Below are 22,694 nucleotides of genomic sequence, written 5' to 3'. Positions count from 1 at the left end.
CTGGATTTTGGAGCAGAAGGATTGGATTTTGGACACAACTGGTTGGGTTTTGGAGCAGAGGGATTGGATTTTGGACACAGCTGGTTAGATTTTGGAGCAGAGGGATTGGATTTTGGACACAGCTGGTTAGATTTTGGAGCAGACTGGCTGGATTTTGGAGCAGACTGGCTGGATTTTGGATCAGAGGGATTGGATTTTGGAGCAGACTGGTTAGATTTTGGAGCAGAGGGATTGGATTTTGGAGCAGACTGGCTGGATTTTGGAGCAGAGTAACCGTATTTTGGAGCAGAATGGCTGGATTTTAGACAGAGCTGGCTGGGTTTTGGACCAGAGGGATTGGATTTTGGGCACAGCTGGTTGGGTTTGGGAGCAGATTGGCTGGATTTTGGACACAACTAGTTGGAATTTGGAGCAGGCTGGTTGGAATTTGGAGCAGACTAGCTGGGTTTTGGGCACAGCTGGTTGGAATTTGCAGCAGGCTGGCTGGGTTTTAGGCACAGCTGGTTGGGTTTTGGAGCAGGCTGGCTGGAATTTGAAGCAGACTGGCTGGGTTTTGGGCACACCTGGTTGGATTTTGGAGCAGGCTGGCTGGAATTTGGAGCAGACTGGCTGGGTTTTGGACACAACTGGTTGGATTTTGGAGCAGACTGGCCAGGTTTTGGGCACAGCTGTTGGACTTTGCCCGTTGCCTGTGGCTGTCATGCACAAAGGGCACCTGGTTTGTGTCAGCCCCTGCTGCCACCACCGGCCCTCAGGAGCTCCTGGGAGAACTCCCTGCTGCTCCACAAGGCCCTGCTCGGGATTTCCTGACTCCTGGCCCCACTCACAGGAGTAGAAGCCAGGCTGGTGAAGCTCTTGGTGGGGCCAGTGCTGCGTGTGGCTGAGACCCCAATGCCAGAGTGTCCCTGCCCTGGATCCTGGCTTTGGCTGTTGGGGGTTCCCTTCTTCTGCAGACTGGTTTCACTTTGAAATCTCTGCTGGCTCCTTCAGCCCTGGCCCTCTGTGACCCCACTGTGCCCCAGGAGCCCAGTCCCAGGCAGAGCTGGCCCTGTCCCGCTCCCCACACTGGGGGGATGCTGGTGGCAGTTCTGGGGAGGTGAGGAGAGGACAATCCGTGCCACCCTTTTGGCAGAACCTCTCCCACCCAGGGAGGATGAGCAGGAAGGACACCATGACCCCCAGCCTGAGGACTCAGGGCTGCAGGACCCTCTCTTGGCTGTCACACAGGGAGGAGTTTGGGCTGTCACATCGCAGCTGGGGAGTTCCTGTCCCAACAACCTTTAACACTTTCCTGAGCTTTGATTGAGACGAAGACGTGGAACCAGTTCAGTGGAAAACTGGACAAAGGTTCCTCATAACCTGGTCTGGTTTGTTCCTTTTTATCTTCCAGGTCAAACCTTTCACGGAGAGAAACGTAACGGACAGAGCTGGTGTCAGGTGTGACCTCTGGAGCTGGGGAGAAGGTGCTGGAGTCCCCAGGGCTCCGTTGCTGAGCCCTCTCTTTGTGCTTTTGGGACAAACCAGGACAATTTGCACCCCCAGGAGATCCCAGCAGCAGCAGAAGCCAAAAAGGAAACTTCTGTCCCCTGCGACAGCCTGGCTGCTGCATGGGGGGACAGAGACGTGCCTTGGGGGCTGGGGTGTGCTGGAAGGGGAGCTGTAAGGGAGAACGTGGGCTCGCAGAGCCAAATTAATTTAATATTTTTATCAGCAGCTTTGTCAATAAATAGCAGGTGAGGTGAGCGTGCTGAGCTCAGCTGAGGCAGCGCAGAGGGCTGGGACGGGTGACATTGAGGCTGAAGGAAGTCATGGGACCATCAGGAGCGGCCCCAATGCACGGTCATGCCCCGCAGTCACTGCACAAGCAGCACACGGCGTGGAAGTGATTAAGAGGGAAAGGCCTGTGTGAGTTCAGCAGGCTCAGAGGGATGTGGGCTCAGGGTATCGAGGCCCTGGCGTGCTCTCAGCTGCCCCGGGAGGTGTTTCCAGAGGGGCAGACAGTGCCAGACAGGGCTCTGTGTGCAGCCCGAGCACCAGCCATGCCAAAACCCCGTGGATTCGCTGCGGAGAAGGGGCAGAGACCCGGCAGAGGGAGGAACGCGGGGCAGGAACAGCTCTGGCAGGACAGATGTGCCGGAAGATAAAACTGCCCAGGGCAGCCTTATCAGGGCCAAGCGGGGCCAGGAGCGGGTCTGTTCTGGCTGATGGAGGGCTTGGCGCGTGAGGAGACTGGGCTGGACACCCAGAGAATGTTTGTGGCTGCTGGAAAAGGACGGGCAGAGCTGGCCTGGGAGCGCCCTTCCGGCCCCATGGCTGTGTCCGGGTGGGCTGGGGGTGCCAGGGGGGGCCGTGGGCCAGGCTGGCACCATGCCCCACACTCGCTGCAGAGGTGTGTGGCCCCCGTGGGTCCCTGGAGAGGGACTGCCCACAAGAGCAGTGACAGGGGACGAGGTGGGACAGCTTTGTGCTGAGAGAAAGAAGATTTAGATGGGATATCAGGACGGAGCTCTTCCCTGTGAGCGTGGGGAGGCCCTGGCACAGTGTGCCCAGAGCAGCTGTGGCTGCCCCTGGATCCCTGGCAGTGTCCAAGGCCAGGTTGGACAGGGCTTGGATCATCCTGGGTCAGTGGAAGGCACCCCTGCCCATAGCAGGGGGTGGAACAGGATGAGCTTTAATGCCCCTTCTCACCAAACCATTCCATGGCTCCACGATTCTGTGATCGCTCTGCAGGGAAAGCCGCTGTGGGCACTCCCTCTGCTTTCCCACTCGCTCTCGCGGGCACAGCGAGGGATTTGCTGCTTTCCTGTTCCTTTTCCAGCAGGTCACGTCGCGTCCTGGAGCTTTTTCCAGCACCCCACTCTTCTCCCGCAAAGCCGAGGCGTTTCCCGGTGATGTGACACCTGATCCTCCAGGTGACCCGCCGCGGTGCGACATTCCCGCAGGGATGGCGCTCCCTTCCTTCCCCCCGCGCCCCCGGGAGCGTTCGGAGGCCGCTTCGACCCGTCCCGTTATGCAACGAGCTCTTAACTATGCAAATGTATTCAGCTCTCCCCTCGCACAACCTCCTGTTTTCTTTCAGCTGCTTTTTTGGAAATCCGGCACTTCCTGTGGGAGTGCAGCCCGAGTCCCCGGAGCCATCTGGAGCCCTCTCAGCCTCGGGCGGGGTGGAGCTGGCACCGCAGACCCTTCCCCGCCCTGGCTGCGAGCCCTCCCTCCCTCCCCATGCCGTGCTGCCGGGTCCCTCCCAGGAGCGGCGACACGGGGGCCGCGGTGCCACCGTCCGTGCCACCCTCGGCGTCATCCCCATGGAGAGGACACGGTGAGGGATGCGGCAGCAGCGCCCCAGGGTCCCCGCGGTGCTGGTGGCTCTGGGAGCCACCCAAACAGCCAAGCCTCCTCTTGTTTGGTAGCCCTGGTGGGTTTCCCTCCGTGATTTACTCCTAATGCTTTGTGGGGCCCCTGGAGCTTTCAGCTCCTGGACATCCTGCATGGGGAGCTCCTCAACCTGGCCTCCCCGAGTGGGCAGAGTTCCCTCCTTCGGCCTCACTGGGCTCGTGCTGTGCTGGCAGTGACCCACGGGGGTCACTGGGCAGAGTTCCCTCCTTCGGCCTCACCTGGGCTGGCAGTGACCCACGGGGGTCATTGTCCCTGGGCCTGGGAAGACATGGAGCACATGGCTGCTGTGCCTTCCACGCCAGGAGCCCACTCATCCTCCCTCTCCTTCCCTGTGCCTCATTGTTCCTGTGCTTCTCTGAGACCTCACGGGATGGGACAGTGGGATGGGATGGGACAGTGGGATGGGACAATGGAATTGGATGAGTTGGGACAATGGGATGAGACAAATGGATGGGATGGGATGGGATAGTGAGATGGAATTATTCGATGGAATTAGATGGAATGGGACAATGGGATGGGACAATGGGAGGGGACAGTGGGATGGGACAATGAGATGGGACAAGTGGATGGGATGGGAAAATGGAATTAGATTAATTGGAACAATAGGATGGGACAATGGGACGAGACAAATGGATGGGTTGGGACAACAGGATGGGACAATGAGATTGGATGAGATGGGACGAATGGATGGTACAATGGGATGGGATGGAACAGGACAATGAGATTAGATGGGATGGGACAATGGGATGGGACAGTGGGATGAGACAACCAGATGGAATGGGACAATGAGATTGGACAAATGGATGGGATGGGATAATGGGATGGGACAATGAGATTAGATGAGATGGGACAATAAGCACCTCAGGATATCTCGTCCTTTTCCCTGCTCGCTTCCTAGGAGTTCCCAGTGTCCTCGTTCCCTCTGGAGCAGCACCCCATGCCCTGTGTGCAGTGTCCTCGTGCCCTGTGGAGGCACCGCCGCTCCTGTGGGTGCCCCTGGCCACCTCTCACTGTCACAGGGGTCACAGCCCTGGCACCAGTGTCCTTCTCCTTCAATGCTTGCGTGCTACGAGCTCCAGGAGCCCAGGGATGCCTGTGGCCCAGGGACTGTAGCCAGGGGACTACATCCTGCAGGGACCCCTGTGGCCCCATCCTGCAGCAGAACTGAGGGACAGGTTAGGTCTCCATGTCCCACAGCCCCAGGTGCTGCCCCTGCCCCGGCAGGACTGGGCTCCCAGCTGTCCTGAGCTGTCTGTCCCTCTGCAGCTCCCCTGGGGCCAGGTGTTGCTGCCCACAGCCCCCACCCTGGGGTCTCTGCCTGCCTCCCCTCAGGCTCCTTATGTCCCTGTCCTTGGATGGGTGCCTGCAAGGTGCAGCCCTGCAGCTCCCGGACACCCCCAGAGCTGCTCTGGGAAAGCTCTGCTGGGCAGAAGAAATCTCAGCACAGCCCGAGTTGAGACAGCAGGAGTTTAACCATGCTCCACACGCGGGTTTGTCACCGTGGTGACACACGGAGGGGCGTGGGGAACAAAGTCCCACCGGCGCCCAGGACCCTCCTCTGCCGGGGTCGCTGTCAGTGGTGCTGAGGGGGGCTCTTCTCCAGCCGGGGGCCGGTGGTGATGGTGGTGGTGATGGTGATTCTGTTCACTGTCAGCCCTCCCGAGGGGTAGGTGTCGAGACATGCCTCCCGCTTGTACTCGGAGACCTGCTTGGAGGACAGGAGCTCCCATACGGACACCCTGCGCTCCTGGGACGGGTCAAATGTGATGTAGGAGCCCTCCGAGTGCAGGAGGTCCATGGTGTGCACAGGAAGGGCCCTGAAGTGCTTGTCCAGGCTGTCGCTGGCGAGGCTGCTGGTGATGCTGAGCAGCTCCTGGATGGGGAGTGTCCCCCCACAGTACAGCTCCAGCAGCTCCTGCCTCTTCTCCTCGGGTATGTAGTCGGAGAAGAGCAGGTCCCACAGGGAGATCTGCCCACCCTGGCACTCCCCCACTGACACCTCGGCTGTGGTGGCCTTCAGGGTCTCCTCCCAGGCCCTATCCCCGTGCAGGGGGGTGGGTTCAGCCTCTGTAGCCACTGGCTCTGCCCTGGGACCGCTCACGGGTGCCGCTGGCTCTGCTCTCTCTGCTGCTGCTGCCCTGGTGACAATGGTGGTGACGACGGTCTTCACCTGCTCCAGGGTCAGCTCACCTGCCTCGTACACCTCCAGCAGCTCCTTCCTGTTCTCCTCGGGGATGTAGCGGGAGTGCAGCAGGTCCCACAGCGAGACCTTGTGGCCCCGAAAGTCCCCAGCCTCCACGTCGACCATTGTGGTTTTTAAGGTTGTTTTCCATGGCTCCTCTCTGGGGGGGTGGTCACCCTCCTCTCCTGCTGCTGTCACGGGGTCCTTGCTAGAACTCTTGACGGTAATGTGCAATTTCCTGCCTGTTGATTCTTTTTTCCTAATCAGAGTGCTGACAATAGTTGTCATCTGCTCCAGAGTTAATAACCTTTCGTGGTACAGCTCCAGCAGCTCCTGCCTCTTCTCCTCGGGTATGTAGTCGGAGAAGAGCAGGTCCCACAGGGAGGTCTGCCCACCCTGGTACTCCCCCACCGACACCTCAGCTGTGGTGGCCTTCAGGGTCTCCTCCCAGGCCCTATCCCCGTGCAGGGGGGTGGGTTCAGCCTCTGTAGCCACTGGCTCTGCCCTGGGACCGCTCACGGGTGCCGCTGGCTCTGCTCTCTCTGCTGCTGCTGCCCTGGTGACAATGGTGGTGACGACGGTCTTCACCTGCTCCAGGGTCAGCTCACCTGCCTCGTACACCTCCAGCAGCTCCTTCCTGTTCTCCTCGGGGATGTAGCGGGAGTGCAGCAGGTCCCACAGCGAGACCTTGTGGCCCCGAAAGTCCCCAGCCTCCACGTCGACCATTGTGGTTTTTAGGGTTGTTTTCCATGGCTCCTCTCTGGGGGGGTCGTCACCCTCCTCTCCTGCTGTTGTCACAGGATCCTTGCTGGAACTCTTGACAGTAATTTGGAATTTTCTGCCTGTAGATTGTTTCTTCTTAATGAGAGTGGTGACAACAAGGATCAACTGCTCCAAGGCCAATGTCCCCCCACAGTACAGCTCCAGCAGCTCCTGCCTCTTCTCCTCGGGTATGTAGTCGGAGAAGAGCAGGTCCCACAGGGAGGTCTGCCCACCCTGGTACTCCCCCACCGACACCTCAGCTGTGGTGGCCTTCAGGGTCTCCTCCCAGGCCCTATCCCCGTGCAGGGGGGTGGGTTCAGCCTCTGTAGCCACTGGCTCTGCCCTGGGACCGCTCACGGGTGCCGCTGGCTCTGCTCTCTCTGCTGCTGCTGCCCTGGTGACAATGGTGGTGACGACGGTCTTCACCTGCTCCAGGGTCAGCTCACCTGCCTCGTACACCTCCAGCAGCTCCTTCCTGTTCTCCTCGGGGATGTAGCGGGAATGCAGCAGGTCCCACAACGAGACCTTGTGGCCCCGAAAGTCCCCAGCCTCCACGTCGACCATTGTGGTTTTTAGGGTTGTTTTCCATGGCTCCTCTCTGGGGGGGTGGTCACCCTCCTCTCCTGCTGCTGTCACGGGGTCCTTGCTAGAACTCTTGACGGTAATGTGCAATTTCCTGCCTGTTGATTCTTTTTTCCTAATCAGAGTGCTGACAATAGTTGTCATCTGCTCCAGAGTTAATAACCTTTCGTGGTACAGCTCCAGCAGCTCCTGCCTCTTCTCCTCAGGTATGTAGTCAGAGAAGATCAGGTCCCACAGGGACACCTGCTGTCCCTGCAGCTCTCCAGCTGGCACACTGATGGTGGTGGACCTTAAGGCGTCATCCAGGCGTGCTGAACAATCCTCTCCATCCTCCCCAGCCGCTGCCACTGCCCTGTGTGGGCCCCTGGTGTTTGCCACCAGCGCGGCGTTTGCAGCTTCCGTTCGGTTCACGATGGTGGTGACCACGGTGGCCACCTGCTCCGTGGTCAGTATCCCTGCCCTGTACAGCTCCAGCAGCTCCTGCCGCTTGCCCTGAGGGACATATCTGGAGAAGAGCAGGTCCAGCACGGAGACGTTTTGTCCCCGGAACTCCCCAGCAGTGACACGCACAGTTGCGGACTTCAGGGACTTCCTCAGCTGTTGCTCCTGGGCCTGCGTGCCCTGAGCTGGGGGTGACGCCCTCGCATTGTTATTGGGCTCGGCTGTGGATGAGCCCAGAGCCCCGTTCTCCCTTTCTGCTGCTGTGATGATGGCCGTGAGGACGCTCATCATCTGCTGGATGGTCACTGTCCCCGCCTTGTATTTCCTCAGCAGCTCCTCTCTCCGGTGCTCGGGGACGTAGCGGGAAAAGAGGAGCTCCCAGACGGTGACGCTCTGGCCCTGGAAGAGCCCCACAGGCAGCGTGGTGCGGGCGGCCTGCAGGGCTCTGCGGGCATCCTCGGTCAGTTGGTAGAGCACGGAGCCCTTGTCCATCAGCTGCAGCATGAGCAGCCCCGTCTCCGGGTCGGGCACGCAGCGGCGCAGCAGCTGCAGGTACGTCAGGTTCTCGTGGGTGTTGGGGTCGAAGCAAGTCCTCGCTTGATTCTCGGGGTCGGAGAGGAACTGGCTCGTCTCCTGGTCAAAGTAGCCACGCTTGTAGGCCACCTCCACGGGGACGCGGTGGCCGTGCACGGGGTCGATGATGCCGCCGGTGGCGATCTGGGCCTGGAGGAGGCGGACGGCGTGTTCCCTGACGATGAACTCCTTCTTCATGGCCTGGAACAGGGAGATCCTGCGTCCTGTGTAGGGCTCCGTGTAGCCCGTCACGGCTCCCTCCGCCGAGAGCAGCTTCTCGTAGAAGTCCCGGCCGACAAGTCCCTGAGCCAGCGCCTCCTTCACTGAGAGCCGCTCGTTCCTGGCGGGGTCCGTGAGCAGCCCCGATGCCGCCTGCGCCTCCAGCAGCACCAGTGCCGTGCCTGGCGTCAGCAGCCCCCTCATCATGGCTTCGTAGATGCTCAACCTCTTCTTCTTGGCCTGGAGGAAGACTCCAGCGATGAAGTTGCTCCCACCCCCAGGCATCTCTTTGTGCTCACCTGCAGCCGGGTTACTCCCTGGGCTGCTCGGCTCGTTGTCTTGGGAGCATCCACTCATCTTCCTCATCGTCTCTGGGGAGGAATCCTGCTGCTGTGGGGCACTGGGCACCTCTGAGGAGGGAGAAATGAACAGAGCCTCTGGTAAGACACAAATCCCTGTGAGGTTTTATCAGTGGAGTCCCCACAGCTGAGAGGGGGTCTTGGGGAATGCGAGGGTCCCTCTGGCTTTGCTGGGAATCCCCAAATTTAGTGTGTCCCCCTCCCCAAATTTGAACCCCCAACCATGTTTGGGACCAGTAGCATTTATTTTGGGGGGTCCCCATGGGTGGGGAGGGGCTTGGGGGAGATTTTGGGGTCCCCAGGAGGACCAGAGGGACCCTTGTGGGATGTAGGGGTCCCTCTGGCTTTGCTGGGCCCCCCAAATTCATGTCACCCCCTCCCCAAATTGGAACACCGGAGCACAGCCAGGACCAGCAGCGTTTATTGAGGCTGCTCTGGGGTGGCTGGGGTGTGGGGGCAGCCCCTCCCTGGAGGTGATCACAGGAGCCCAGGGAGAAGCAGGGAGGGGCATCTGGGCCTTTGCTGCTCCCTCCCAGCAATCCTAGGGCCAGGCTGCAGCTGGGGTGGGCAGAGAGCTTTGAGGGCGTGGCACGGGTAAGCGACAGACACGCACCACACCAAGAATCATCATCTCAGCAGCACGGACACCCTGGCCCCACTGCAGCCCCCCGAGGAGCCCCCTGCTCTCTCAGAGCCTGACACTGCCTCAAACCTGTGGCCTCAGCCACTTTCCTCTTCTGTTCCTGGGTGACACAGCCACCAGTTGCTTTTTGGGCTGATGCCACCAGGTGCCAGCACAAGACAGGACCGTTGCTCCTGATGCCTTAATTTTTAACTTTCATATTTTCCAGACTCTGCACTGCATTAGTTTATAACTCTGGACTTCAAATAAAGTGTTAGCAAGTTCTCCTCACAGTTCAGTCACACAGAACAATCCTTTTCCAGCCCCAGAACCAAGGGCACCATCGCAGCTTCAGGCCCAAAATGTGCAAACGAAAGTGAATTGAGGAGAGCAATCTGGGAGGAAGATGTGACTTCCTAACCTGTAATTGGAGCTGTAATTGGACAATTAACCCCAATATGTAAATGAACCAAAACTTATAAAAGTGTGGAAAGTCATGACCCATTGTCCTTCTGGGGTGTAGCCACAGCTGGGCTCTTGCACTGCCCAAGGTGTATCCTTTGAAGGCCTTTTAATTAATACCTCCTTTGTCCTTTAACGCCGTCTAACCTCTGTTCTAGGCAGTATCACTCCCTCCCTGCTCCTTCCCTGCTTCCTCCCTGCTCCCTGGAGCTGCCCTGGGACAGCCAGATTTCGCTGGTGGTCTCTTCCCAAGCTCAGCTCCTTCCCTGCTCCCTGGAGCTGCCCTGGGACAGCCAGATTTTGCTGGTGGTCTCTTCCCAAGCTCAGCTCCTTCCCTGCTCCCTGGAGCTGCCCTGGGACAGCCAGATTTCGCTGGTGGTCTCTTCCCAAGCTCAGCTCATGCCAAGAGGCAGCATCAGCTTCCTGACACGATGCCACAGCCTCAGAGAGGTGCTGGCTGGTGCTGCCAGTAATTTTCTGCCCTCTGAGATGGTGGCCCTGGCTGGCCCTGTGCTGGTCACAGGCTGGCCATGAGTATGGAGGGACACGGTGCCAGGCACAGCCCGGCTGTCTGTGTGGATCCTCCTGGGGGCTGTATGATCCCAAACCACCCTGGCAGTCCACAGGGCACGGGAATAACCTTAGGGACGGATGGGTGGCTGTTCAGATCCAGGAGCAGCAGCAGGAGCTGAGAGAGACCTTTCCTCTGGCTGTGCTGCTGCTGCAGCTGGGGTGGGTCTCTGGGTTCTCTGGGTCTTTGCTTGTTCTAAGGCCACTGGGTGGGCAGAGACCCCAATCCCCGTCCTGTCAGCCCCCTGTCCTGCAAAACTGGGCTCTGTATTATTTAATGCAGCAATCACAGATGCATCATGGAATCTCAGAATTGTCTGGGTGGGAAGAGACCTTAAAACTCATCTGGTTCCAACCCCTGCCACAGGCAGGGATGCCACCCACTCCCAGATGTCTCACGTTGTCACCTGGTCCCCTTGGGAAGCCCTGTAAACAAACTTTCAGCATCTCCAGCATCGTGCAGTGATGAGGCCACAGTCCTTGTAAAAACAGCAGCGTGGAAACCCAAAGGATCTCCTCGGGAACGCCCATCTCCCGTAAACTCTGGTGACTGACATTAATGACACGTTTAACTCGTTATCAGGGTCACAGCTTAAGTCTCCCACTGTTTACTTCACAGCCGGGAAGTCTCTGAGTCACTGCTTTCGATCCATTTAAGTATTGGATTGATGCTGGGGCTGGGATTCATCCCAGCAGTCCCAGCCCAGCCCCTGCTCTCCGGGGACCCTGCCCGTGGGGTGGCTCTGCCCCACCTCGTGCCTCCAGCCCCCGGCAGCAGCTTCCCTCCGTCCCTGCCCGACTCCGAGGGTGCAGCCGGGAGGTGATGAGCTGCTTGTGCCACCTGCTGGGGTGGCACTGGGTCCCGGAGTGCGGTGTCACACCCTGGAGCCGGCGACACCTTTGTAGGACACGGCTGTCGTGTGAACACCCTGCGCTGCAAAGCCGTTTCCCAACCGCAGCCTGTCATTAGCAGCTCTCTAATCAGCCTCCTGATGCCGGGGCTGGGCTGCACACGCAGCTGGGAACAGGGGCCGGCTGGCTCTGCGAGATGTCGCAGCAGCCCAGCCCAGGAGGCTCCGGTGGAAGCGGTTTTCCAGCCGGAGCGAGCCGGGGTGGCCCCAGAGCGCAGGGGTCCCCAGCCCTGCCCGCGCCCCGGGGGAGGGAAATCACACCAGTCCAGTCCAGTGTGGACACCAGTCCAGTGCCACCAGCCCAGCGCCTGGGGCTCCTGGCCAAGCCCCACTGCTGCAGACGGTTGGGGCTCCGCAGTCCCAGCGAGCCCCACCGTGCCAGTCCCTGGATCCCAGTGAGTCCCACGGTGCCAGCCACAGCCTCCAGCCCCTGGAATCTAGCAATTCCCATCGTGACAGCCCATGGATCCCAGTGAGCTCCACTGCTCCAGCCCTGGATCCCAGCGAGCCCCACTGCTCCAGCCCTAGATCCCAGCGAGTCCCACTGCTCTGGCCCCTCGATCCTAGTGAACCTCACTGCTCCAGCCCCACTGCCCCAGCCCTGGATCCCAGTGAGCCCCACTGCTCCAGCCCTGGATCCCAGCGAGTCCCACTGCTCCAGCCACACTGCTCCAGCCCTGGATCCTAGCGAGTCCCACTGCTCCGGCCCCACTGCTCCAGCCTTGGATCCCAGCAAGTCCCACTGCTCCAGCCCTGGATCCCAGCGAGTCCCACTGCTCCGGCCCCACTGCTCCAGCCTTGGATCCCAGCAAGTCCCACTGCTCTGGCCCTGGATCCCAGCGAGTCCCACTGCTCCAGCCACACTGCTCCAGCCCTGGATCCCAGCCGAGCCCCACTGCTCCAGCCTCCGGCCCCAGGCGCCGGCGGGCTCCGGCTGTTCCCCTCCCGCATCCCAGCTTGGCTGAAGCATTGCGACACAAAACATATCACACAGAGCAGCAGCTCCAGCCAGCCCTGGTGCTACTCGGTCACTTTGTCCCTTCCCAAAAAGGAGCAAGCTCTGCCTGTAGATCTCCTGCTCACCGATCCTGGGAGTTTCAGCAGCCGCCGCCTCCCCACGGTGGAGTTCGGGATAGAGGTGAAGTCCCCGCTTCCCGGGCAGGTCCCCTGTGGTGGCCTCGGTGACCCCCAGGTGGGCTCTGTCCTGTCCCTGGCCGTGTATCCGGAGCGGCTGGATGCCGGCAGGTTCCGATCTTCTTCTTCTTCTTCTTCTTCTTCTTCTTCTTCTTCTTCTTCTTCTTCTTCTTCTTCTTCTTCTTCTTCTTCTTCTTCCTCCTCCTCCTCCTCCTCCTCCTCCTCCCGCCGACTCCCAGCCAGGTGAGCAGAGGAGGCAGGTGCTCAATTTAAATCATTCCCACCCCCGCCCCTGGGGACGGCAGGGAGGCCCTGCCCTGTGCTGGCAGACCTGGAACGTGGACCTGGGCTACAGAGGACAGACAGTGCTGGCCATGCCTGGGCTACAGAGGAGAGACAGTGCTGGCCATGCCTGGGGTGACACAGAAGGGACACTGCTGGCCATGGGTGTGCAGAGGACATTTGTGACAGTGTCTGTGCTCCTGTCAACCGGCATGGGTGTCTGTGCCTCACTGTGTGTGACGGCCCCTGTAGGCTCCTGTGGGATTCCACATATCTGGAACCATGTGGGGTCCTGTGTGACCCTGTGTGTGACCCTGTGTGTGACCGTGTGACTCTGGTGTCACTCTCTGTGCAGGTCCCTGCTGTGACTCTCTGTGCAGGTCCCTGGTGTCGGTGTCACACTCTATGCAGATCCCTGCTGTGACTCTCTCTCTGTGCAGATCCCTGGTGTCACTCTGTGCAGGTCCCTGCTTTCACTCTGTGCAGGTCCCTGGTGTCACTCTCTGTGCAGGTCCCTGGTGTCACTGTCTGTGCAGGTCCCTGCTGTGACTCTGTGCAGATCCCTGGTGTCACTCTGTGCAGGTCCCTGCTTTCACTCTGTGCAGGTCCCTGGTGTCACTCTCTGTGCAGGTCCCTGGTGTCACTGTCTGTGCAGGTCCCTGCTGTGATTCTGTGCAGATCCCTGGTGTCGGTGTCACACTCTATGCTGATCCCTGCTGTGACTCTGGGCAAATCCCTGGTGTCACTCTGTGCAGGGCCCTGCTGTGACTCTGTGCAGGTCCCTGGTGTCACTCTCTGTGCAGATCCCTGGTGTCACTGTCTGTGCAGGTCCCTGCTGTGACTCTGTGCAGATCCCTGGTGTCACTCTGTGCAGGTCCCTGCTTTCACTCTGTGCAGGTCCCTGGTGTCACTCTCTGTGCAGGTCCCTGGTTTCACTGTCTGTGCAGGTCCCTGCTGTGACTCTGTGCAGGTCCCTGGTGTCACTCTCTGTGCAGGTCCCTGGTGTCACTGTCTGTGCAGGTCCCTGCTGTGATTCTGTGCAGATCCCTGGTGTCGGTGTCACACTCTATGCTGATCCCTGCTGTGACTCTGTGCAAATCCCTGGTGTCACTCTGTGCAGGGCCCTGCTGTGACTCTGTGCAGGTCCCTGGTGTCACTCTCTGTGCAGGACCCTGGTGTCACTCTCTGTGCAGGTCCCTGCTGTGACTCTGTGCAGGTCCCTGGTGTCACTCTCTGTGCAGGTCCCTGCTGTGACTCTGTGCAGGTCCCTGGTGTCACTCTCTGTGCAGGACCCTGCTGTGACTCTGTGCAGGTCCCTGGTGTCACTCTCTGTGCAGGTCTCTGCTGTGACTCTGTGCATGTCCCTGGTGTCGGTGTCACTCTGTGCAGGTCCCTGCTGTCACTCTCTCTCTATGCAGGTGACTCCCTGTGAGCCTGCACACACGGGACAATGCATGTGCAAGGCGTGGGTGACTTCCCGTGAGTGGGGACACACGTGACACATGGAAAGCTGCCCACAGCCCGTGTGTCACCGCATCCCGCGTGGCCGTGCATGGCTCGGTGCCTGCCCCGTGTGCAGGAGGGGCTGCTTGCCCCAGTGCTGCTTTTCCCGGGTGTCCTGCTCCGGGAGAACATTCCTGCTGGCGTAGGCGCTCACCAGACTGGCTGATCGGCTCACGGAGAGCTTTTCCCTCTGACTCACCGCGGGGGTTTGGCTGCAGGGAGCACACCTGAGCAGGAGGTCCCCTGTCCTCGGGGGAGAGGTGGCTCCAGGACCTGCTCCTGGTGGCTTCGCTCGCTGCTCTGAAGCCCTTCCCTGGCTGACATCTACTCTCCGCTTGGTAATTGCAGCATAACTGGAACTTCACTAATTGCATTTCTCTTGTCATGGGCAGAGAGTGACGGGACAAGGGGCGGGGCAGTTTTTAACTGAAAAAGGGGGGATTTCTTTAGAGGAGGTATTGGGAAAAAATCCTTCCCTGTGAGGGTGGGGAGGCCCTGGCAGAGGCTGCCCAAAGCATCTGTGGCTGCCCCATCCCTGGAAGTGACCAAGGCCAGCTTGGATGGGGCTTGGACCAACCTGGTTTGGTGGAAGGTGTCCCTGCCCGTGGCAGGGGTGGGACTGGACAGGCTTTGGGGACACTTCAGCCCAAACCCGTCTGTGATTCCATGGTGCTTTTGTGATTTCACCGGAGGTTCACCGTTCTGGCTGGGCTGCAGCAACGCTTCCTCCTGGGCTCCATCTTTGGCAGGAGAGAGTGCCAGGGGTGCAGGGGTCACCTGGCCTTCTGGGGCAGAAGGATCCCACCTGTCTGCTCGCCCAGCTTCGCTCCATTCCGCCCAGGCTCCATGCACAGACCAGGCCCAATGGTGGCATCACCGAGCTGCTCCGTGTCGGTCCCTTCTCCTTGGGAACGTATTCTTTTTAAGCTTTCCAAAGTTGTGCCCATTACAGGCAATGGTTTATGTGCAGAATATTCCAGGTGCTTGCTATGGGTGCTGTCCCTTTTGTCCATTTTAATCAGGGCTTCCTGTGGATTCACATCAGCTGTGCTGTACGTGGAGAAAAGAGTTCTTCACTTATTCCATCATCTTTCCAAAATCCTTCATGAAAACTGCAGAAGGAGACTGAGGGTGCATTTGTTTGTGTGCATATTAAGCACCTCTGCAGATTGAGGCTATGGAGATGCAGAAGTTGCAGAGTGGATGGGCCAAAAATACAGGTTAATCTTAACAGAACTTTAATCCACACTTATCTCTTGACTCTGATTGTAATCTCATATCTGCATTTCATTGTAGCACTACATGTTAATTAATTAGAAGACATAATTTATCTATTTCTGTTTTTATCCTATCGCTTCAGTAGTTAATAAGATTCCTTGGTCCTATTGAATGCTGTTTCAAGAATACTTCAAGAACAAAAGAATAAGTTTGCAAGTCCTTCTCCTTGGGGCACGACCACGGCCATGCAGGACACCCCTCCAAAGTGTGCCAGGGGCCTTGAAGCACTCTCTGGAGCTGGCACAGCTCGTTTAGAAGCCTCTGAAGCGCCAGCATTTGGCAGCTTCCCTCGGAGGTTTCCTTGCCCCTGAGAGACAGGCTGTGGTTTTGTCCCTGTGTCCCCTGCTCCCGTTACAGCTGTGGAGAGGACACTGTGACCCCCTCCTGAGCCCGGGGCGGGACTGCCCTGATCACCTGCACAGGTGGGATGTGTCCACAGAGCAGCCACCAGCCACAGGGCCCCGCTGTCCCCTGGCTGCGACAGACGGGTGACAAACACCACCCACGGTGAGCGGGGGTGAGCGTCACCTCCGCCAGTCCTGGGGCAGCCTCACCCCCATCCCGGGCACCAGGAGCCTCTGGCACAGCTGGGTCATGTGGAAATGCTGGTGCCCCTCCCAGATCACACCCTCTTCAGTGCAGAACCAACCAGCCCTTCCCTGAGGGGTTAATCCTGAGCTTCTGGAAATATCTGTGTGACGAGGATGGGCTATCAGCTGTCCACCCCACACGGGGCACCAGTTTTGTTGGATTATGTGGGTTTTTTTTTGATTTAGAGATGGGGGAATGAGAGGTGTTTTAAACACTTTTATTTTATTTTTAGTTTTATGTGAAGGGTGAGATAATACAGATGTTACAATTTATGTTATTGTAACTAGAAGTTAATTATTTTAAAGTTATAATATAAGTGGTTCTTGGTTTATTAGTTTTTGTTGTATTATGTTGCAAATGTTTTAAAGCTAATTATTTAAAATTATTTAAATTATTTTTGGCGGGTTTTATTATAATGCATTTTTTATAGTTTTTTTTTTTTAATAAATAGTATTTTTTAAAAGTATTTGGTTTTATTTGTAAGGTTAAGCGGGAAAGCCGCTCTGCAGGCTGCTCCCAGTCTGTGCCAAGCCCCGGAGGTTCCCTGCAAGGGAGGCTGCTCGGGGGTGCCCAGCCAGGCTGTGCAGACCCCTCGGTTGGTGGGTGGGTGATGTGGATCCCCGCAGTGCTGCAGGGATCTTGGGATCTGCTGCAGGGACCCTGGGATCTAAGATGATCTAAGGTGATGTAAGATATTTTTTACTAGCTCAATAAATGGGATAAGATAATAAAAAAACTCTTCACACATTGATAACAGCAACAGGGCACATAAAGAGTTACAGGCTCCTTATCAGAAAAGACAAACATTCCTCCACCTTCTCTCCGTCATTATGGAACCACCAGGATTAAGGGGAAGAAGCTAACAAAAACAAAAAAAATTCTTAATTTGCAAGGAATTTATGCATCATGTATGAGATATATGAATACGCAACATGTAGGTGTGGGGGAGCCCCTGACACATTTGTGCAGCTGCCCCTCCCCGCAGCTCCACGGGGCACAGAGAGGGGCACAGGCAGGGGCACTGAGCGCCGGGATGCCCCCGTGTTCTGGTTTGAAAACAAAACCAGTGAGAGACTCCAAGTCACAAATACAATTTATTAGGAAAAGTGAAAAAAGAAAACAAAATACACGCAATAACACAAGAGAAAAACCGCTGGCAGAGTCAGAACGCAACCTGACGCCCTTTTTGGTCAGGGTGTTGGTAGCCGTCCAAATTGGAACGGGTGCAGTCCTCCTGGAAATCCAGCGGAAAAACCTGAGCCTGGTGTCCCCAAATCCCAGATTATATCCAGGTAGGAATGCTTGGCTCCTCCCTCTGGGCGGAGCATCCCACAATGGGATGTCACAGTTCTTATCAGTCACACAGTGGCATTCAATGGCCCACTATCACCAGATGTCTCCCGGGAGGGAGGACTAGTTGTGAAAGAAATAAGGAAAACTGCCCACTTAACAGAATCCATCTGCCATACAGATGGTAAATGAATACACCTTGCTTTTTCCAGTCTGGAACACCCCGCACTCCCTGACTCACCAGCTGGTCCTGCAGCTTCCCGGGGAGCCTGGCACGGACACACCCGGGCCCCGGCATCCCCAGCCCTGCGGCCTCACCTGCCGGAAGGTGTGGGAGTTGTGGCTGAAGCAGCCCTGAACCACATCAGAGGCCAGGAGATGCCTTTCCCAAGGATGTTTCAGCACAGGGGTGTTCGGGGAGGGTTTTCCTTCAGTGACTGATTTGGGAAACCTCCGGTGGCAGAGCTCAGGTGCTGACAGCGCTCCCGCTGGTGCTGATGATGCCTCAGTTTTGAGCTTTTCTATTTTTCAGATTCTCTTCTGCTTTAGTGTACAAGTCTGGGCTTCATATGAGGGGATGGTGAGCTCTCTTCACAGAGCAGGGAGACAAAATAATTCCTTCTCCAGCTGGGGACCAAGGACAAGTGATCCAAATCTCAGGCCCAAGAGCACAAATAATGTGGGCTGAAGAGCGAAAAACAAGGATTGGACTTCATAGCCTAAAGCTGTAATTGGACAATTAACTTCAAAATGGACCAAAAATTATAAAAGTGAGAGACCCTGTGACCTGTTGCCCATTTTTGTGGCCATTTTGGGTTGTGCTGCCCAAGGTGGATCTATTTGAGGCCTCTTAATAAATCCCTGCTTTATTCTTTGTCTAGTCTCTGTTCTGGGTCAGCCTTCACAAGGCATCACCGGGAGCATGGGTCCCTGAGCTCCTGTGGCTGCTGAGGGCATTTTCCTGTGGAGGGTGATGCATAGAGGCCGTGCCTGATGTGGGGATGGCAGCCCCAGCCCTGGGACAGCCCTCAGAAGCATCCCTGCACAGGCAGAGCACGGCGGAGTTCTGATTAACCCACCCCTTGAGGTATGCCAGAGACACTGAATGACCCATGTGAACATGGACGGGGTGATTTTAAAACAATGTGATTGTTTGAACTCCTTAAAACTAGTAAAATAAATTTAATTTAAGTGGAAAGGAAGGATGTGGCTGTTTTTGTTATTGCCTATAAAAATATAGAAGTCTATATTGCTTAAGAAAATATATAAGGAGAAGAAAAAATAAAGAAAGAAAGAAAGAGAGAGAGAGAGAAAGAGAGAGAGAAAGAGAAAGAGAGAGAAAGAAAGAAAGAGAGAGAGGAAAGAAAGAAAGAAAGGAAGAAAGAAAGGAAGAAAGAAAGGAAGAAAGAAAGAAAGAAAGAAAGAAAGAAAGAAAGAAAGAAAGAAAGAAAGAAAGAAGAGAAAGAAAGAAAGAAAGAAAGAAAGAAAGAAAGAAAGAAAGAAAGAAAGAAAGAAAGAAAGAAAGAAAGAAAGGAAAAAAGAAAGAAAAAGAAAGAAAAATAAAAAGAAAGGAAGGAAGGAAGGAAGGAAGGAAGGAAGGAAGGAAGGAAGGAAGGAAGGAAGGAAGGAAGGAAGGAAGGAAGGAAGAAAGGAAGAAAGGAAGAAAGGAAGAAAGAAAGAAAGAAAGAAAGAAAGAAAGAAAGAAAGAAAGAAGGAAAGGTAGATAATGGAGAGGAAAGGAGTCGCCCCCAGTTACCCGTCCATCGGGGTGGGGGCCCACAGAACAAGAATCCCGAGGGTGAATTTCCATTCAGGTTCGGGAGGGGGTGTCCGGGTACTTTCCCTGGGCGGCGATTTTACACTCCTGGATGAACTGTGGATCACGTGCCATCCTCTGGAGGAAGGCTCCGAAATGAATCGGGGGCTGCTCCGGGGGTCTCTGGGGGTCTCGGATAGTTCCTGGCCTCTTCTGCTGCCGTGATGCTGTTCGGCCCTGCTCCTCGTGCCGGCACAGCCGAGTCAGCGATGCCTTATCCGGAGGAATCCTTATCAGAGGATCTGCTCCTGACCGGCGGTTTCCCTTGTCCGGCCAGAGCTCAGCCGGTTAAAGCCATCGGTCCCTGGGGATTGGGGGCACGAGGGCCGCGGGGCTCAGCCGGTTTGTCCGACAGAGTTCGGTCTGACACCCGGCGGACACCGGGAGCCAGAGAAATCCAGCGGCAGCCGGTGTGCCCGTGCACGGCCCGAGCCGCGGTGTGGAGCCCGAGCGCCGGCATTCGCGGGAGCGGGCTGGGCAGCAGGAGTGACCCGGGAGCGGCCGGGCAAGGATGGACCCGAGGGCTGGACCCCCGGCAGGGCTGGAGCCTCGGTAGGGTTTTATCCTCAACAGGGTTGGACCCTCGGCAGGGTTTTATCCTCAGCAGGGTTTTATCCTTGGCAATGTGGGACCCTCGGCAGGGTGGGATGCTCGGCAGGGCTGGACCCTCGGCAATGTGGGACCCCCGGCAGGGTTTTATCCTCGGCAGGGTTTTATTATCGGCAATGTGGGACCCTCGGCAGGGTTGGGACCTTCGGCAGGGTTTTATCCTCGGCAGGGTTGGGACTCCCGGCAGGGTTTTATCCTCGGCAGGGTTGGTGTTTTGGCAGGATGGGACCCTCGGCAGGGCCGGAGACCGGCGGCGCTGCTGTCACCTGCTCGGCAGGTACCGCCGGCCGCCGCCCCTGCGCCGCCTCTTCCTCCGCAGCCCCGGCACCTCCGGAGGAAAGAATAACAAAAACGTTCTCTTTCAAAAGCCACAAGGAGCCAGCCCATCCCCGCGCCCAGGGGACGGGCACGGGCAGACTCGGACATGGACAAAAATGCTCTTTATTCCGGCTGGGAGAGATTGCACAACTCTGATCTCCGTGGGAAAGGGACTATCAAGTATCCTCTGCCCTGCCTTGTGGTTCCTGGGAAAAAGGGATCGGCCAGGCTTTTCCTGGTGTTCAGGGCACCTGGCCCGTGGCAGGGACCGGGAGGGAGATAATCTGGGGGTGCTGGGGTGGTGCCAGAGCTGCGGGGATGGTGTCAGGGTCACTGGGGTGGTGCCAGGGGTGTGCCACAGTTGCACCCTTCCCAGGGAACTTCTTTACCATTTGGCTTCCTGGCAGCCGAGTTTCCCTCGGCAGCTCTGGAGCACAGCAAGGGGAAGGATCACGCTTAAGATCTGGCCCAGGTTGCCTCCAGCCACACTCCTGTTGTCCCCCGAGGCACCCTGGGACACAGCTCTGCTCATTCAGTGCCTGCTCCAGGGGTCCCCAAGCCCCCGAGCTTCCCAGAGCCTCAGCTGGGAATGGGGGCATCTCCAGAGCTCTCCTTGGGCACTGGAGGACGAGCAGATCTCACTGGAGCTGGTTCTGCCCAGCTGGCCAAAGATGGAGCTGCACCGCCCTTCTCCAAGGGTCAGGGTCAGCCATCCGTGCCATCCCCCGTTCCCAGGACGCAGGTGACAGGTGCTGGTAGCACATCCTGCTGAGAGCAGACAGGGCAAATCTTGCCCCAGAGATCATCACCTGGTAACTGATAACACCCCGTTAGGTGGCTGCTCTGCCTGGGCTGGCTGAGCCTGTGCTCCCCTAGCTGAGCCTCCTACCACCCGCTCAGCCCAGGGGGCCACCAACGCCTTCAGGAGGGCAGTGCCACACACGTGGCCACTCTGGCCACAGCAGATGTGGGCAGGGGACCTGCAGACCTGTGCCAGCTCGTGGTGCTTGGCCGAGCAGTCCCAAAATGTGCCCACGAGGGCTGCGCACAGAGCAAAGGCAGATGTGCCTCTGCCAGGAGCTCAGGAGTCATGGAGTCGTGGAACGGCTTGGATGGGAAGGGAATTTAAAGATCATCCAGTTCCAACCTCCAGTGCCACGGGCAGGGACACCTCCCGCTATCCCAGGCTGCTCCAAGCCCCGTCCAGCCTGGCCTAGGACACTTCCAGGGATCCAGGGGCAACCACAGCCACTCTGGGCACCTGTGCCAGGGCCTGCCCACCCTCCCAGGGAGGAATCTCTTCCCAATACCCAGGAATCCAGGAGATGCTCTGGAACATGGGTTTGCTGTGCTGTGGAGAGCTGGGGCACATGGTATTCCAACCGCACCCCCACCAAGAGGGACCCAGGGCTTCCCCAGCAGGTCAGCTTTGGGCTGCAGGGAGGGGGAGAGCCGAGTCCCTTCCTGTGCCTCAGCACAGCCGTTGGTACTTGTGTTCTTCACTTTCAGCTTCGCCAGCAGCTGATCCTCAAATGCGCCCCTGGGCACAGAGGGGCTGTGAGTTGGGTTGGGTAGGGTTGGGTACGGTGGGGTTACAAAATCCCAGACAGAATCCCAGGATGGGTCAGGCTAGAAGGAGCCATCGTGGGGGTCCTCAGGAAGGGTCATCGCATACCACATGGCACAGGATTGTGTCCAGAGGGCTCTGGAATATCTCTGGTGAGGGACACCCCACACCCTCTCTGGTCTCTGTTCCAGTGCTCGGTCACTGCACAGGGAAAATGTTCTTCCTCATGATCAGGTGGAGCTTGCTGGGCATCAGTTCCTGTCCGTTGCCTCACGTCTTGGTGGCTGCCACCAGGGAGCAAAGCCCGGTTTGACACCTGCCTTCACTGCACAGGTTCCCTCTCCGCTGTTTCTGCTCAGGGCTGAGCAGGCCCAGGTCCCTCAGCCCATCCCTCAGAGATGCTCCAGTGCCTCCTCTCCCCAGCCCCACTGCTGCCTGGGTGTCCAGAGATGGAGCTGGGAAAGGGCTGGAGCCCCAGGAGGGACTGAGGGAGCTGGGAAGGGGCTCAGCCTGGAGAAAAGGAGGCTCAGGGGGGCCCTTGTGGCTCTGCACAGCTCCCAGGAGAGGACACCTGGGGGGGTCGGGCTGTGCTCCAGGGAACAGGGACAGGAGGAAAGGGAACGGCCTCAGGCTGGGCCAGGGGAGGTTTGGGTGGGAAATTGTGAAAATTCCTCCTGGAAGGGGCTGTCCAGCCCTGGCATGGCTGCCCAGGGCAGGGGTGGAGTCCCCATCCCTGGAAGAGTTCAATAAACGTGTGGCTGTGACATCTGGGGACATGGGTTAGAAGTGGCCTTGCTTGTGGCTGGGGGAGCAGCTGGGTTCCACAGTCTCACAGGGCCTTCCCAACCCAAATGATTCCGTGGGGAGGGAGGCAGGGGGGGAGGCAGTGTGGCACAGAGGACAAGGTTCAGGCAGGCAGGCAGGGCTGGCACTCCTGGCTGTGCCAGTCTTCAATGTCCTGGAGGCGCCAGCTCAGCCCTGCCCGCCCCAGGGTGCTGCCAGAGCCCAGGGTGGCTCGTGCCCTGCCCTGGAGAGCGTCCCAAATCATGTCCCTGTGCAGCAGCCGCGGGGATGCCGCGCTGGCACCGGCACAGTGGGATGTCACAGACACAGCCCAGGGACCCGGCACCTGCTGCTGCTGTTTGCCTCTGTGGAAGGCAGAATTGGATTTCCAGGATGAGAAAACTCCTGAGAGACGTTATTGTGGCTTCCCAGTAACTAAAGGGG

At 57.8% G+C, this 22,694-nt stretch overlaps 1 protein-coding gene across 1 annotated transcript; it reads right to left on the bottom strand.

Moving 5' to 3' along the window:
- Nucleotides 1–888: 888 nt before the first annotated feature.
- On the bottom strand, nucleotides 889–8,521 carry LOC137465300 (epiplakin-like). Its single transcript, XM_068177306.1, has 2 exons — nucleotides 6,955–8,521; nucleotides 889–6,363 (listed from the first exon to the last, which is right to left on the bottom strand). The coding sequence occupies exons 1-2, from the start codon at nucleotides 8,519–8,521 to the stop codon at nucleotides 4,970–4,972; spliced, it is 2,961 nt and encodes a 986-aa protein (XP_068033407.1). The 3' UTR covers nucleotides 889–4,969.
- Between the last annotated feature and the right edge of the window lie 14,173 nt (nucleotides 8,522–22,694).

This window comes from Anomalospiza imberbis, chromosome 1, assembly GCF_031753505.1.
Source record: "Anomalospiza imberbis isolate Cuckoo-Finch-1a 21T00152 chromosome 1, ASM3175350v1, whole genome shotgun sequence".
In the NCBI taxonomy this organism is placed as follows: Eukaryota; Metazoa; Chordata; class Aves; order Passeriformes; family Viduidae; genus Anomalospiza; species Anomalospiza imberbis.
This window is presented reverse-complemented; position numbering and strand designations above follow the sequence as displayed.

Bases quoted from the DNA above. Each gene is read 5' to 3' on its own strand.
- LOC137465300 (XM_068177306.1), bottom strand. From the start codon at position 8,521: ATGAGGAAGATGAGTGGATGCTCCCAAGACAACGAGCCGAGCAGCCCA. The intron at 6,364-6,954 runs GTGACCACCCCC...TGACAACAGCAG, and splicing joins GACAGCAGCAGGAGAGGAGG to GAGAGGAGGGTGACGACCCC.